Source organism: Prosopis cineraria, unplaced genomic scaffold (genome assembly GCF_029017545.1).
Source record: "Prosopis cineraria cultivar Desert tree isolate PC_DT_omini unplaced genomic scaffold, ASM2901754v1 PC1, whole genome shotgun sequence".
NCBI classification, from domain to species: Eukaryota; Viridiplantae; Streptophyta; class Magnoliopsida; order Fabales; family Fabaceae; genus Prosopis; species Prosopis cineraria.
Genome location: NW_026555332.1, coordinates 52851897 through 52866914, shown reverse-complemented (window position 1 = coordinate 52866914; position 15018 = coordinate 52851897). Strand labels below are relative to the sequence as shown.

General features: G+C 35.1%; 4 protein-coding genes across 5 annotated transcripts; 2 read left to right on the top strand and 2 right to left on the bottom strand.

Annotated features, from left to right (window-relative positions):
* Window positions 1-307: 307 nt before the first annotated feature.
* Window positions 308-4289, top strand: LOC129285312 (PHD finger protein ING2-like). 2 transcript variants are annotated; one of them, XM_054920954.1, is made up of 7 exons: window positions 308-522; window positions 624-695; window positions 856-1082; window positions 2168-2231; window positions 2512-2750; window positions 2881-2919; window positions 3902-4289. In XM_054920954.1, exons 1-7 carry the CDS (start codon window positions 477-479, stop codon window positions 4004-4006), a joined length of 792 nt encoding a protein of 263 aa, XP_054776929.1. In that variant the 5' UTR covers window positions 308-476; the 3' UTR covers window positions 4007-4289. The 2 variants fall into 2 exon arrangements, with proteins under 2 accessions (XP_054776929.1, XP_054776922.1); XM_054920947.1 differs by having other exon boundaries at window positions 2494-2750.
* A 1151-nt stretch (window positions 4290-5440) lies between these two features.
* LOC129286070 (protein SINE1-like) lies at window positions 5441-9881 on the top strand. The gene is given in 4 exon segments (XM_054922110.1): window positions 5441-5981; window positions 7500-7966; window positions 7969-8660; window positions 9108-9881. Coding segments are annotated over 3 exon segments (1236 nt in total). The 5' UTR covers window positions 5441-5981; window positions 7500-7512; the 3' UTR covers window positions 9198-9881.
* Window positions 9882-10112: 231 nt separating this feature from the next.
* Window positions 10113-12018, bottom strand: LOC129293542 (protein NDH-DEPENDENT CYCLIC ELECTRON FLOW 5). Its single transcript, XM_054931559.1, has 3 exons — window positions 11159-12018; window positions 10602-11072; window positions 10113-10476 (listed from the first exon to the last, which is right to left on the bottom strand). The coding sequence occupies exons 1-3, from the start codon at window positions 11672-11674 to the stop codon at window positions 10282-10284; spliced, it is 1182 nt and encodes a 393-aa protein (XP_054787534.1). The 5' UTR covers window positions 11675-12018; the 3' UTR covers window positions 10113-10281.
* A 144-nt stretch (window positions 12019-12162) lies between these two features.
* Window positions 12163-13927, bottom strand: LOC129293551 (photosynthetic NDH subunit of subcomplex B 2, chloroplastic). Its single transcript, XM_054931570.1, has 3 exons — window positions 13371-13927; window positions 12779-13219; window positions 12163-12705 (listed from the first exon to the last, which is right to left on the bottom strand). The coding sequence occupies exons 1-3, from the start codon at window positions 13797-13799 to the stop codon at window positions 12511-12513; spliced, it is 1065 nt and encodes a 354-aa protein (XP_054787545.1). The 5' UTR covers window positions 13800-13927; the 3' UTR covers window positions 12163-12510.
* Window positions 13928-15018: the final 1091 nt, after the last annotated feature.

Sequence of the window (15018 nt, the reverse complement as noted above, 5' to 3'; positions counted from 1 at the left end):
AAATAAAAAAGAATAAAATGAAAAAAGCAATTAATAAACTAAATATATTTTATAAATTAATAAGTTATATATATATACACAATAATTTAATTAGTTTGATCTTAAATTTTATTAACTGAATTCAACCAATTAATCAAAATATTTTTAAAAAAATCAAATCAAATAAAAAAGTAAAATAAATTAAATTAAATAATAAAAATTTGATTCGATCTGATTTTTAATTTTAATTCGAATTTATTCACCCCGTCTGTGGCCCAATAAATACAGGACGGAAGAATAGGGGTGCTCGCGCGTACTCAACGGTCATGTTGCCTTACCGCTTGTTTCGTTGGTTTTCGTCTAGAACATTATAGACGCACAGCCTTACACGACGACGTCTCGCAGTTTTCTTCTCCGTTCTACGCCAGCATCCACCTAGGGTTTGAATCGCAACCCCGTGACTTTCCATTGCAGATTTACGTTAATCATTACAGGGAATGGCAATTTCACGAACAGGAGTGTACGTTGACGACTATTTGGAGTGTAAGAGTCTCCATAATTTTTACTTTCTTCATACTTTTAGATAAACTCGTTTTTATTTTTATTCTGGCTTACTTTGAATGATCAATTTTTAATTTCCACAGATGCAAGCACATTGCCTGCTGAACTCCAGAGATTGTTAAACACTATTAGGGAACTCGATGAAAGATCCCAATGTAAATGTTCTCCTTATCCTGCTTCTGTTCGTTATTATGTCAATGCATATGCGTTGTTTTTTGCCGTTGGTTTGTGATGTCTGTATCTACTAATCGTTGCTTATGTATTTACGTATCTTTGTTTTGGTGGGTGTATATGTTTGCGTTGGTGGCATGGCAGCTATGATAAACCAGACCAGGCAACGCACTAGGTACTGTTTAGGGTTGTCTTCATATGGCTCTAAGAAGGTTAATCATAATAGTAGCCATATCTATAATAACATTAACACCAACGAAGAAGACGATGCAACAATTGAGAAAATGCATAAAGAGATTGAGGCTAATCAGGATAGTGCTCTAAGTCTGTGCACCGAAAAGGTTTTGTTGGCGCGGCAAGCATATGACCTGGTGAGTTTCTTTTTGTCTTTTCAAAACCTATTTCTTTTTCACTTTATTTGTTTTATGTCGTGTATTCTTAACACTAAACATTTATGTTGAATTGTTGATTGTATTTTCACCTGTTATATATTTATTTAAAAAAAAATTGATATAAGTTGGTGCATTTCACAGCAATAAAGTGAAATAAAAAAATTGAAGAAAGAGATCTGAGGAGTAAAATTTTGTTTTAGGCACATCATTAAATTCATTAACCAGCTTTATTATATATGTAACGATGGAGGTTTGAACATGAGACGCTTACCGACCACCCACCATCAGAATCACACCAAATAGCTTGAACTGGCCTTTAAATAGTCTTAGAAAAGGAAGAGTAGAGGAACCCCGCCAAATGACCCTGCCAATCGTGTAGTCTTACCCCAATTCGCCTCCTATAAACCTTGCTGTTTCATATATTAGGTGGTTGACATTTTAGTGAGTACAATCTGGCAAATTTCTATTTTTCTGTGGATCTTCATCAATAAAGCAGCCCTTTCATGATATGTGATTTTATAAGGCGTTAAAAGAGCCACTTTGAAGTTCATGTCTTTTTGGGTGCCAGAGTCACTTGCACCTACTGTTGGAAATACAAGCGTTCAACGTTTGTTTGTTTAGTCACTCTGTGAATGTTATGGTCTTTTGAACTTATCCTTGCATGATCAACAGTAAGTTGATTGTGGTATTGATTTTCAAAGTCAATCAATCTGATCAAATTTCTCGTTTCCTTTCCTTAAAAGCTTGAATTAGAAATTATTTACTTATTTGGGAGTTTTTCTTAGATGATTTGTATGTGCATGTGATTCTATATGATGCTATTTTATCATCAAACTCTCAATTTTTTAATTATATAACTCAGACGTCTAGATTCCAAGCAGTCAGGATATAGCTTGAAGTTTTAATTATGTAAGCATGCATGCTGTGGAAAGAGGTTTTAAAAAAATGCATTTGAGAAATGAGAAGCACTTAGCTCAATGATGGGAATAATTCATGTGAACTTTTTGGAATTTGCTTCTCATGTGCATATTAAGACGACTTTTGTCTTATTTAATTTGCTTCAGATAGATAGCCATATAAAACGACTTGATGAGGATTTGAACAACTTTTCTGAAGATCTAAAGCAAGGTAAAATAACCATGTAATTTGCATTCTGATTTATTTTTGTGCCAGACATATACAGCTTAAAATTACTAAAACAACTTATCCTGTTATAAAAGGCTAAGAGGACCAGAAAGCTATTATCAACGTGTAATACAAAAGAAAGTACCGGGCGTAAGCAGCGTTTGTTTCAGATTTTAAGTTGTTCTCAGTAATGTGTTCTCCCGGTCAATTATATGGTTATAATCTATTTTCATCTTTCTTTATTTCACATTTCTAATTTCATTAGAAGGGAAAATACCACCAGATGAACCAGCTATTCTCTCCCCCTTGGCTATAGTCCCAAAAAGTGAAAAACGCAAATCCTTATGTGGAGCACCTCTATCAAAGAGACTTGATTACAGGGATAGAGATTGGGATTGGGAGCGTGATAGAGATTTTGAACTTATGCCCCCACCAGGAAGCCATAAGAAGGAGTATGCAACTCCCATGGATATTGATCAACCGATTGATCCGAATGAACCTACATACTGTATCTGTCATCAGGTTTTGTTTTGTTTTTCAGTGCATTCTTATATTCTATTATCCCTGTGCTCAATGACGTGATTTTGTTTTTTTTAATGTTCTTTAAATGCTCCATAAGAGTTTGACTTGCATTTTAATATTGATCTTTAAGGTTTCTTATGGAGATATGATCGCTTGTGACAATGAAAATGTGAGTACCTTTTGCTTTGCTTTCTTTCTTCATGTTTGCTGCACCTCTTTCTTTTTCTTCAAGGAAAGCCGAGTTGGCAGAGTTAGAAGTTGTCGTGATCCCCCACATCAAGTTTGATTATTTTCCGGTACCTTTATATTATTACCTTATTAGGGAACCCAACTCATCCGATATTTTGGGGCTAGATGTAATTGTTAACTGCAGCCAAGGATGATTTCCTATGTATAAGATTGGACACTTAGAGTGTGTTATGGCTTTGGCAATTTTCAATGTGAAACCAGACACACACTAATATGCCAAAGGTTACAAAATTAGAAAGCGCACGATTTAGTTTTATTAACTGGCTCACAATCTCCCCCTCCGTCCAAAGCTGTTAGGTTCAGACATGTGATCTCCCTTTGATACCAATTATAAGATCAATACTTGTGTTACACCAAAAGTTATAACAATTAATTAGTGCCATGGTTGGAATACAAAGCGAGTTCATCACCAATCTTTGACGTGCCTCCACTATATGCATAACGTTTATAAATTTGGGACCGAATAAAAAGTTGGCGTAATTCAACACTGAACATCCTGCAAAAGGGCACGCGAACGTGCATGAGAATGCATTCAATGTAGATATCAATATGCAAATGTGGAAAGATAAAAATTTAATTTTATAGATGAAAAGTCCATTGTGAATAGGGTTTGCCTTCATACTTAGTGGTTGACCTAGTACGTCCTGGACACTGGTTATATCCACATAAGCCGACTGTAATATTTCATGCATTCATAAATCACATAATACATTCCCATTTGCTACTGGAAGAAAACAGATGAATATTGGTGCCGTGATTCTTCAATGAGTTGTATTTGAATAGTGGCTTTTATTGGTTTTTTTTAACTTGTTTTATTTGAACAATGGATTTTTTTGATAATGTTCTTTTTTAGCCCCTAGTTGTTTTTGGTTTTTTAAAGCTTTGATTGATTTCTTTGCTAGTGCCAAGGAGGTGAATGGTTCCATTACTCGTGTGTTGGCCTGACTCCCGAAACAAGATTCAAGGGAAAGTGGTATTGTCCTACTTGCAGACCACACTTTCAATGATTAATCTCCGTTAGTCTTGATAAATTCATGAGATGGGACAAGTTTGTGAAAAAAGAGGTGATATTTGATGTTTACAAGAGTTTGTTCCTTTTGACAAGTAGTTGTTGGAACATATGAAGGTAAACATAAAAATACTCTAATCAAAAGGGATAAGTGGACTACATTCATAAGGGAGGGGGTAAATATTTTGTGATTAGGAATTAAGATTCATGAGATTTTTGAAAGGTGTGATGATTATCACATTTATGATATATACTAATGAGTTTTTATCATATTTGTTATGAGGAGAAAGGTGATTTAGTTCATTTTTATTTTGATTTTTTCAATCTAATTTATTTCATTTTTTTTAATAACCAACCGAGACGTCGCATAGCCTTTTTTGGCTGAAAAATATGTATTTACATTGTTAAAATATGATATACAACAATATATTTTGTTGACAGGTATAAGTAACATTTTCAAGTCTTTTTTAATATAGTTATGAAATACAGAACATACAAGTTTAGAAAAAACTTTCTCATGTGTTGCTTGTAATAAAAATTAGATTTGATAATACTTAAATTTAAATTTATCATGAGAAAAAATGTATAATTTTTGCTCATGGTCAGGCTCATTCACCTTTTTAGTCTGGTTTCCAACATCATATTATATATCAATATATATAATAAAAATGTTAGCAAATTATGATACCTACACAATTCATTTTTCAGACAAAAGCTTAACTGGCGCATCAACATGTGAAGCCGAAAAATGAAGAAGAGAAAAAAAAAATTTTTGGGGGGGGGGGGGGGCGCCGTGTTCAAAACGGCGAAAGATCAACACACACAGAGCAAATGATGCCCACCAACGAATTACAATTAGGATGATTGGTTTTTTTTTAGCTTCTTGTAATGATGCATTGAATACAGGTAAAAAAACGTAACGCTTTGAAAAGCAAATTTGAGTGATTTCCATTTTAAATTCCCTCTATTGTCTCTGTCAATAATTTATAACTACTAGATTAATTTAGATAGTTACTACGTTGCTTTTCTTCTTTCGGCTAAAAAATATATTCCTTTTCTCCTGAATTAGCAATGCAAAATTTATATTTTTCCTATTTTATTTAGGTTATAAATATATAAAAATATCAATCCGAACGTCTAGGTCAATCTAATGACTAAAATTTAGAATGAAGATAAATATACGGAATTTTGAATATAAAGGAACAACGATATAATTATGAACAGGAGAAATGTTGAGGGTATTATCATCCAAGCACTCCGAAGGAAGGATAGCGGCGGCATATTGATAAAAGATTTTGAAACTTGTTCCGTTCGAAATTCTAAAGTTGCACGTTTGGATCCAGTCATTTCCGGGTCAGAATGCATTTAATCCAATCAATGATATCTTGGCTGCAAGTTTCATCTTTACGTTTCAGGGTTTGCCACGTCTATAGCTCTTTTCATAAAACGCAACGTTTTGCTGTGTGAAATTTCATCACCCCCGGCCCGAGTCCACTCCATCTCTACCACGCGCACCTCCAACTTCAAATCTTCCCCACCACCGTTGAAGCGCAAACCGCTGCCTCAGCGCAATGTGGTCTGAAAAGTCTGCTGCCATGATCTTCGGCATTGTATGCTTACGGTGAAGGATTCTTCTACTTCACGATATCATCTTGTAATCTAGGAACTAGGAAAGAAACAGAGCAGAGGGGGAGCAATTATTCCAATAATCTGCAAAATAAGGAATTGGTCATCGTCTTGGAGTAATTTTTTCTGTCCATCTGAACGCTTGCTTATACTTTGTGCTGGAGTACTGTCTATTTAGCAGCATCTTTAAGTGAGTAGGGGTGCGCCGGACCGCCGACGAATAATAGGTATCCTCGCACCCCAGGCAGAGTTACTGAGCCGTGTAATTAGCAACCATTTCGCGCGGTTCGGGGGGCACTTAGGTCAGCCGCCGGCGTCGACTGTGTCTTGACCCCTATCCAATTAAGGTATGTTCTTAACCCTCGAATACTGGCTTGATGCCAATTATGAGCCTCTTGTTTCGTCCCTAAGTCTATAATGAGAGGGCTTTTTAGGGAAAAGAATTGGGTTTTGAGATCTGCTTTAAGGTTTGATATTTGGAGGTAAACTTTGATTTTTTATATTAAATATATTTAAAGATATTATATTCTATCAAAATAATTTAAAGTATTTATTTAAATATTTTTTAAATTTATATATTTATAATTTTTTTAATATTTAAATGTAAATTTTTTTTATATTCTCATATTATTTTTATTTTTTCTTCTTTTTATATGAGCTGGTATTTTTTAAAATTTTAAAAGGTTTAAGTTTATCTAATTTTTTATTTTTTTTTTTTTTTTCTTGATCTCTTGTTGTTTTTTCTCTTTTGTTCTTTCTTATTTTTTCTCTCTCTCTTTTTTTTCTCAACTCATGATATCATATTAAAATTTTTATATTAAGTATACTTCATTAAAATAGTTTAAACCATTTAATTTGATAGTTTCTAAATTTATATATTTATAATCTATTTTTAATGCTTAAACGTGGGACTTTTTTTTTTAATTCTAATTCCTGACATGATGCTAAACCTGTTGTAATGATAATATTTCTAATTTTCTGTTCTAATTCCTGGCATCATCTATTTGGTCCTCTCATTATATGATTTTATTTAGGACTATTTATATACTTGGTTTGAATCATATTTTGTATATATGCTCACTGTGAATTGGGTGCTAACCTTGGTGTAATGATAATACTCCTTCAATTTGTTGCTGTATAAGATATTTCTGTTCATTGTGGTGAAATTAAGAACACGTTAGCGCACTGCTAAGCTATTTCTTCTGCGTTTTGTATGCTCGGTCATTGTTTGTTTGTTGAATCAAGGCTCAAGAAAGCAAAAGAGGGCTTCAAGATTTTTCAAATACTAAAAAACTGTTTGAAATTATTTTTATTTTATTATTCTGATAATTGTGTTTTATAAACATGTTCTGAAAATAAAAAAATAATAAAAATAAGTATTTTCTCATTCTTTTTTATTTTCTAAAACAATAATTTCAAAACACTTGAAAGTTATTTTTATTTTTTAATTTTTTAAAATAATATTTTATTTTTTTATTTTTTAAATATATTTTTAAAATACGTTATTAAATAAATTTTTTTATTTTTTTATTTTAAAGAACAAAAAACTATCTCTAAAATATGTTGTCTAAGATGCTTATGCCTGCATGACTCTTTGACTTTTTAAATTCTTGTTTTATTTCATTTCTTGCTTTAGCGTCGAGCAGAGAAATTTTAGCATAAACATTTAATATTTTGATATATCATTCTCTTTTATTTTAGAAAAAGAGGCTAATACGTAAAGAAAAAGGGCAAATCTCATTTATTTTAGAAAAAGAAGCTAATATTTTGATATCTATTCTGCAAGAGCATGAAATATTTGCGAGATTCACCTTTTCTTTTTTCCTTTTTTATTTAAACAAACTTGTTGTGTGGCATCTGGTTAGTTTGAGCTCCACAATGGAAAGAAATCTCGGTCCAATACTGTGGCAAGAGCTGGAAAATCTTGAAAAGGATGCAGATAGTCGAAAATCTGCGATGGAAGCGTTACGAGCATACGTGAAAGATTTGGATTTTGAGACCATTCCTGCCTTTCTCAACCAAATTTCTGAAATCAACGAAACCGGTTCTTTATCTGGAGAATTTCTGATTTCACTATATGAAGTTCTTGCTCGAGTTCACGGTGTCAAAATTGTTCCCATGGTCGACAATATCACAGAATCCATAGTGCAGGCCTTAGCTTCAAGTGCGGGGTCATTTCCTCTTCATCAAGCTTGCTCAAGGGTGGTTCTGGCAATTGCTAGATATGGAATTGAACCCACAACCCCGGAAGAGAAGAAGAGGCATATAATTCATTCACTTTGTATGCCTCTTTCTGATTCTCTCTCAAGTTCCCAAGAGAGCTTAACTTCAGGAGCGCCCTTTGCTTAAACGCTCTTGTGGACTCTGATAGCTGGCGATTTGTTTCAGATGAAATGGTCAGTAGGATTTGCCAAAATGTCGCTGTGGCATTAGATGGAAAGCTCACCCAGACCAATTCACACATGGGTCTAGTTACGGCCTTAGCAAAGCGCAATGCGTTTATTGTTGAAGCCTATGCAAGGTTGCTCATACAATCTGGACTAAGAATACTGAATGCTGGTCATGAGGAGCGGAATTCTCAAAGGCACTTGTCAGCCATTCAAATGTTGAACTCCTTGATCAAATTTTTGGAACCCAGGAGTGTATTCTCCGAGCTTCAATTGATTATTGAGGCGATGGAGAAGTGTCAGTGTGATAGAATGGCATATGTTGCGGCTGCAGCATTTGAAGTTTTGCAAGCCGCTGAGGAAATTGCATTTGACAAGAAGTCGAGGTATGTAAAAAGTCATGATTCGAGTGCTGGGTCAAACTTAAGTAGAAGGGAGGGGGAAGATGTTTCTGGTGATGAGGACCATTCTCCTGCATCTATCTCACCGGAACCCGATATCATGGGCTATTTCCCTGGATATGAATCGATTGTTGAGTCGCCAATATTAACGAAACAAGCTTCTCAGGACCTGAACCAAGAGCATTGGTCTTTGAATCCTAAGCATGGAGTATTAAGAAGTAACACCAAAAGTCCCCTAGTAAGTTTCTCAGCCAATTTTCATATTTTATTTGAAGATATTTTATTTCAAATCCTGGAATAGATAATTGCATCTGCTGGTCACATGTTCAACTTCTGGTTTCGGATCATTGAAGAAACTAGATCATTGAAGAACTCAGTTTTCAGTTTGTTAGTAGTACTTGAGCAAAAAAGCATAGTTTGCATGTTCTTCCTAGAGTTTGCCCTTATTAGTTACTATGGCCACCCGGCCCCGATGTATCCCTTTGCTGCCAATAAAAAAGAAAAAGAGTTGCATGTAGTTTAGGAGTGCACTAGAAACTAGTAATGTACATCCATCATTTGACAGTATAAGATCCAATTTTTAGGCAGAATATCAAATTAAATTGTGTCTGTTCTTTTAACTGAAGCTTCAATGATCTCTTAAGAAAATCATTAAGTAACATATTGTCTCTTCTTCGTAATCCAGAGGTCACGTGCCCTTGCTACCCCAGACAGTATTAAAACATTCACAACCCCTACAAAGCATATTCACGCTCTCCAGTATCAAGTGATATAAAGTCGAGTTGCTCTGAGAGACAAATTAGAAGGTTGAGGAATCTATCCTCAGGCAATATGGATTGGAGTCCAACATCTAGCTATGACCACAAGTATTTTCCACATAATCTGGGCTATGAGTGCAATCATAACGATAGCTTATATGCTGATGTACAATTTCAAGGTGGGCCAGAATCAGTTTCGTCGACAGAAGACCTTCCTGCTGGTGCTGACTTGCAGGGGCCTTCCGAGACAGTTCCCCCAAAGAGCGGTGATGCTCAGAGTGCAGCTCGCATCAAAAAGGCACTCCAAAAGACTAAACTGAAATTGATTTTTGGCCTTTCTCTTGTTCTACTTGCAATGTTTCCTCTACTTTGGATCAACATTGAAGATGATTCTTATCTGGCCCCTACTTAATGCGCTATCTGATGTGCAGGCTGAAGATAAAGATGACGATTGACATACAAGTATAGAACTATAAATTGATATACAAGTATAGAACTATAAAATTTTCGACAGAGGATTTTATGACTTGTAAATGTATCGTGTTAAATTTCGTCTAAATGTTGGGAAGTTCAAAGTCAGAGTAAAAGATCTAATCCATGCTGTGCGTATCCTTTCGAGAAAAGGGTTTATTTTTCCTGGCACAGAGATTTTGAGATATATGGTATGCTTTTGTTATATATTATACTCTTATTATTTCTGACCAATTATTATTATTATTATTTTTGAAGTGGCATAGTCATTATGAAAAGAAGCCAAGGCTCACAAAATATCCTTTTCTAATTATGATTCTCCTTGTTCACAATACAAGGGAAACTCGTTGTGTTATTGATTTTGTTTGCATTTAAGTCGTTTTTGTGCAAATATTACATCCATTCGTAATCCTAATTCTGGATTCTCACCATTGTGGGTCGTTTTGCTTGGCAAGAAATAGTATCGCTCAATCTGCACAATCTCTATATTCATAAACAATATAGTTCCTCCATCCTCCCGCCCCGAAAGGGAAGAAAAAAGCATAACAAACTTTTTTTCCTTAAAACAAAAGGGAAAGAAAAATAACAATTAACTGTTTTTTTTTATAGCGAAAAACTTAAGCATATACGTCATTGATTTGGATTGTGTATACTCTGCCCACCTATCCACACGCATTCAGGTTTCAGTAGTACTGGTTTCAGAACAGCTGCTTGGCCAACACAAATGTACGCATACTTGCTGTAGATTTCAACGCTTGAGCCTGGACTGAATAGGTACATTTCATCAAATCCATTCCTTCCCACTAGCACTGAATTCCTTCTACCCTGATCCACAGGAAAATCTTTTAGATCTTAATTAATTCCTAACCAGTATCACATTACAGGAAATCTTTTGGGAGATTAGTAGGTTCATATCTTCCAGATATTGGGAATGATTGATGGATACGTACCCTGTCAATCACAGTATAACTTCGAGGTGCATTTGTGTATATCAGACTCATTCGCTCTCCTAAATGTTTGTAGTTGTCCATTTCTTCAACGTTGGCATCTCCATGACTTTCTAATTGGCTGCTTTCTGCTTGGTTATAGTCTTGATTTTTTGCGCCCCAGTGAGGAAAGAGTTGTTTTTGAGCCAATAAATTCCATACTTTGCCCAAACCTTCTTGGCTAAAATCTGGAGGGCTCAAAAAGAATTCTGATGCAAATGGCGGTTTGCTGCAGTAATCTGATCTTTCCAATCCCACTGCATAAGTTGCATCTGGTGTGCTCACTGTCAAATGACTCAGGATGGATCCTGCCATCTGAATAGGCAAAGACCTGGAGTTTGTCACTTCAAGCTCTGACCTTAAAGTATCTCCTCGCAGAGTCACACTATGCTTCAATTCAACCATATCTTCTAATGTTCTGCTTATCAATTCTACCTGCAAATGGTCATGTGGCATGCGTAAAAAGCTTTCTGGGTAAACAACTAAAAAAACCATGATAAATCGGACAAGGGCAGACAGACTTGAATTGATTCCTCAGGATTGCCTTTAACATCACGAAGCACCCAGTTAGTTGGAGACCAAGAAATTTCACCATCATCAGTTTGAAAATTAAAGTTCAGAGACACTCCTCCTTGAATGATGGCTTGACCATCTTCTCCCTCTGAAACTGCTGTGTGCAGCAGCTCCATCTTTTCCCCATGCCACATAGGGGACTTGTAGGAGGTGATCAATCCGCTTGGAAGCATCAGAGTTGCAGTGCTTCCATTTTGCAGTTCCATCTTGGCGATGCAGCTTTCACCAACACCTTCAAAAGTGACTCCATGCCCACTGAATTCTCCTTCCAGGTAATCTAAATTGAGTGGTTGGTATGGGACTGAAGCCACTGGTGCGATTGGAAACTCTCTCTTGGAATGGTGGTTATATGGAATATAACTATTGCAAGGGAAACAAGCGTGTGTTGTTTGTCTTGCAGGTATTGGGATGAATGTGGGAGGGAAATGAAGAGGGCAAAAAGGTGAGCTAGAAGCCATGGTCATGCTTCATACCAGAGTTAGGCTTAGTAGACGCATTCTGGAGGCAAAGAAGCTGAAATTGGTGTGTAAGTGGATAAGATGACAGCTATTGTCGTTTTTGTTATTTCTGTGGAACATTTCAGCTATTTCAAGATATTTCTGCTTACCTTTTGTCCTTTTCTAACAAGTTGGTTTTAGCCTTTTCCTTTACCAATATATACAGTGCGAAAAACAATATGATCCTCAATTTCATCATCCATTGCAAAGGGTTTATCTTTACTTAATTTACTCCATTTCTTAGGAACCATTTGAACATTAAAAGGTAGAGTCTATGCCGTCTTAATTTGTAAGTATAGTCCAGTAAAGAAACGATATATATTCTTCTGTTTAAACCTGGAAATATGAAGACTTGAAAAGACTTCCATCACATTGGTTCTATTCCATGCTATTGCAGCATTGCTTGAGTGAATGACCACACAATTTTGCAGGAAGCATAAAATAATGAGGTTGAATTGGAGAAATCCCGAAAAGATGCAGGAGGCATCATTCCATATTTACTCTTTTTCTTCATTTCTCTAATTGAACAGCTTTCTCTCATGTCAAGCAGAACGGCTAAGACTGTAGGGTTAAATCTTTACATTTCCTAAAGCTGCAGCAGAACAATCATATCCTGAGTGCTGCTGCAGTTTGACATATATAAGAATACATAACGTAGAAACTTTGCAAGCATGGTGTACTTGAACGTAACTTGTGGAAAAAATAAGATAATCCTGCCACGACAAAAAGGAAGGAGGGACAGGAGGAAGAATGAACGGGAGCAGCGAGGATGCGTTTGTACATGTCAAATTTTATCAATGCAATTACAGATTATCGTGCTCAATAACTTGTGCTCCTCTCCATTGTTCACCAGGATTTACAGTGACAGGCACCAAAACTGAAGCAGGACCGGTGCAGATAAAGTAGTCCTTTCCATACTTTTCTGACAATGAACCCGGGCTAGACACATATATATCCTCAAAACCCATTCTTATCACCCTAAAGCTCAGCTCACGTCCCTGGAAAAACCAGAAACTATTAAACACAAAATTCTTCAATGCATAACTCATACAATGGGTTATGCATTCTTACCTGATCAACAGTTTCATACTTGGAAGGGGGACTGTTATAAAATGCCTTTGATCTCTCTGTTGGACGGGCAGCATAAACTCTGCTTATCTTGTTCTCAAGAATGGTAAAAGGCACACTCTGCTGAGACCACTTGCCTTGCTTCTCTTCAGCCTCAGACTCGAAGGTAAGCCATCCAGGAGACTCAACTTTCATTGCTTCAGCTGGAGTCAGGATTTGAAAAGGAGAAGATGGAGGAGGGTGTGGGCAGTAAGAGCAGCTACGGAGACCGTGGATTGCAGTCCCACCTCTTTTCTTAAATCTAAAATGGCTAAGTACGGCATTGCTTAGGGTCAAAGCCTTTCGACCTGTGTTCTTTACTATGACTGCTGTGGCCAAGCTCATTGGATACAGAGTTACAACGTAGGTGATGTCAATTGTTCTACTAGTGTAGCTCAATTCAACCTGAAAGATGGCAACATTGGCAGAAACCCACTTTCAATTTCTGAGTGTTAGTGCCAAAGGTTAAAACTTAAACATTGAAAACATGGAGGAACAGAGCACTGTATGGCAGCCGATGATCCAGAAACAGAGGAAAAGGGAATTAAGATGATACCTGAAGAGCATCAATGGCATCAGAGTCAACATCACTGACGGTCCACTCTAAAGTGGAGGGAAGTGACTCTTTAGATCCGGGTTCTAACACTTCATTCAAGACCAAACCAATCCCACCCTTATGTTTAGAAGAGCCTGTTCCACCAGCTGGGAGAGTATATAGAACCTCCTCGAAGCCATCATCTTTCCAGTAGACTTTTGGTTTGTAGGAAGTGACATGAGCATCTGGTATGTGCAGTCTCACGGAGCTGCCATTTCTAACAGTGAGCTCAACAAGGGGGGTGTTATCGGATACCAAGAACTTGATGCCTTTCCTACCAAATTTCTCAGTAAGGGCCTCTGGAGCAGTGAGAGTGGGTGTGGAAGTAGATGCTGAGGAGGCCCTAACTAGGTTCAATTTGGGAAGTGATAAGGATAGAAAAAAAGCCATGGAAGACAAGAAAGAAGCTGCTTCAACAGCTTCCACACACAGCGTTCAGTAGCATGATGCTAAGGCTCATCCTTACCTCCGCAAGTGTGTGTTCGGATGAGTCCGGTTTTGGTGCTCATCGATGCTCATCAAGTCCATACGAATCGGTCAGATGAAGAATATGGACGGTCCTGATTTATAACTTTTGTTCTTTTTTATTATAAAAAATTATAAAATTTTAATAAATTTATCTTACCATCCATTCAACAATATAAATTTAATATGAATAATTTAATTTAATATTAATTTAAAAAAATTATAAATTAATTATTTAAATATATTTTGAACAGACTGAATTATTAATATATCTAAACAATCAATTTATAAAAATTAAAAAAATTAATATTAAGTTAAATCATTCAGATTAAATTTATATTATTTAGATTAATGATAAAATAAATTTATTAAAATTTTATATTTTTTATTTTAATAAATATAAAATAAAATGAAAAATGAAAAATCTGGATCATTTAATCCCACAAAAATTTTATAAAATAACTAGCCACAACCGCTCACTTGAATAATCCCATGAAAGAAGACGCTTACAAAACACATCATATGCCATTTAACCAAGCACTTTAAAATTAAAAAGGTATCTATAATCCTACATTGTAGAAGAAGATGCCTAAACCAAGTACAACAGTCAAGACACGATTTGAGATGAATACACAAAAGATATTTCATGATCTATTTTAAATCCAACCTAACTTATTTATTAAATAAACTCAGATAAAGTTTAAACCTTTAGTTAGATCAATTTAACTAAATAGACAAAGCTTATTTTTTTAAAAGTCTAATCCACGAACCTAACAACCCTATATAATGTAATATATTGCATATACATTAGTTTTATCATTTAATTTTTAATTAATTTATACTTTTTTATTTTTAATTATGCTTTCAATCTGATTATATTTCTATATTAATTTTAATGTTATTACTTTATTATTATATTGTGTTGTATTGTCATTGGTAAGTCTTTTTAATTATTATACATTATAATTGATAAATTAGTTATATATTATATATTAATAATCTCAAAGTATATTTAAAAAATTTAAAATTAAAATGCGAGCCTATTTAAAATATTTATTTTTAAGTGGCTTTTAAATAAGTTTTTAAATCAAGCCAAGCTTTAAGTAAACTTAAATTTGAGCTATGAAAAAAACCTTATACAAGT

Coding starts and splice junctions, on each gene's coding strand:
- LOC129285312 (XM_054920947.1), top strand. CDS start 477: ATGGCAATTTCACGAACAGGAGTGTACGTTGACGACTATTTGGAGT. Junction 523..623: donor CGTTGACGACTATTTGGAGT/GTAAGAGTCTCC, acceptor TAATTTCCACAG/ATGCAAGCACATTGCCTGCT. Junction 2,232..2,493: donor TTCTGAAGATCTAAAGCAAG/GTAAAATAACCA, acceptor TAATTTCATTAG/AAGGGAAAATACCACCAGAT.
- LOC129293542 (XM_054931559.1), bottom strand. CDS start 11,674: ATGACCATGGCTTCTAGCTCACCTTTTTGCCCTCTTCATTTCCCTCCC. Junction 11,073..11,158: donor ATCCTGAGGAATCAATTCAA/GTCTGTCTGCCC, acceptor GACCATTTGCAG/GTAGAATTGATAAGCAGAAC. Junction 10,477..10,601: donor GTTATACTGTGATTGACAGG/GTACGTATCCAT, acceptor CCTGTGGATCAG/GGTAGAAGGAATTCAGTGCT.
- LOC129293551 (XM_054931570.1), bottom strand. CDS start 13,799: ATGGCTTTTTTTCTATCCTTATCACTTCCCAAATTGAACCTAGTTAGG. Junction 13,220..13,370: donor ATGCCATTGATGCTCTTCAG/GTATCATCTTAA, acceptor GCCATCTTTCAG/GTTGAATTGAGCTACACTAG. Junction 12,706..12,778: donor AGTATGAAACTGTTGATCAG/GTAAGAATGCAT, acceptor TGGTTTTTCCAG/GGACGTGAGCTGAGCTTTAG.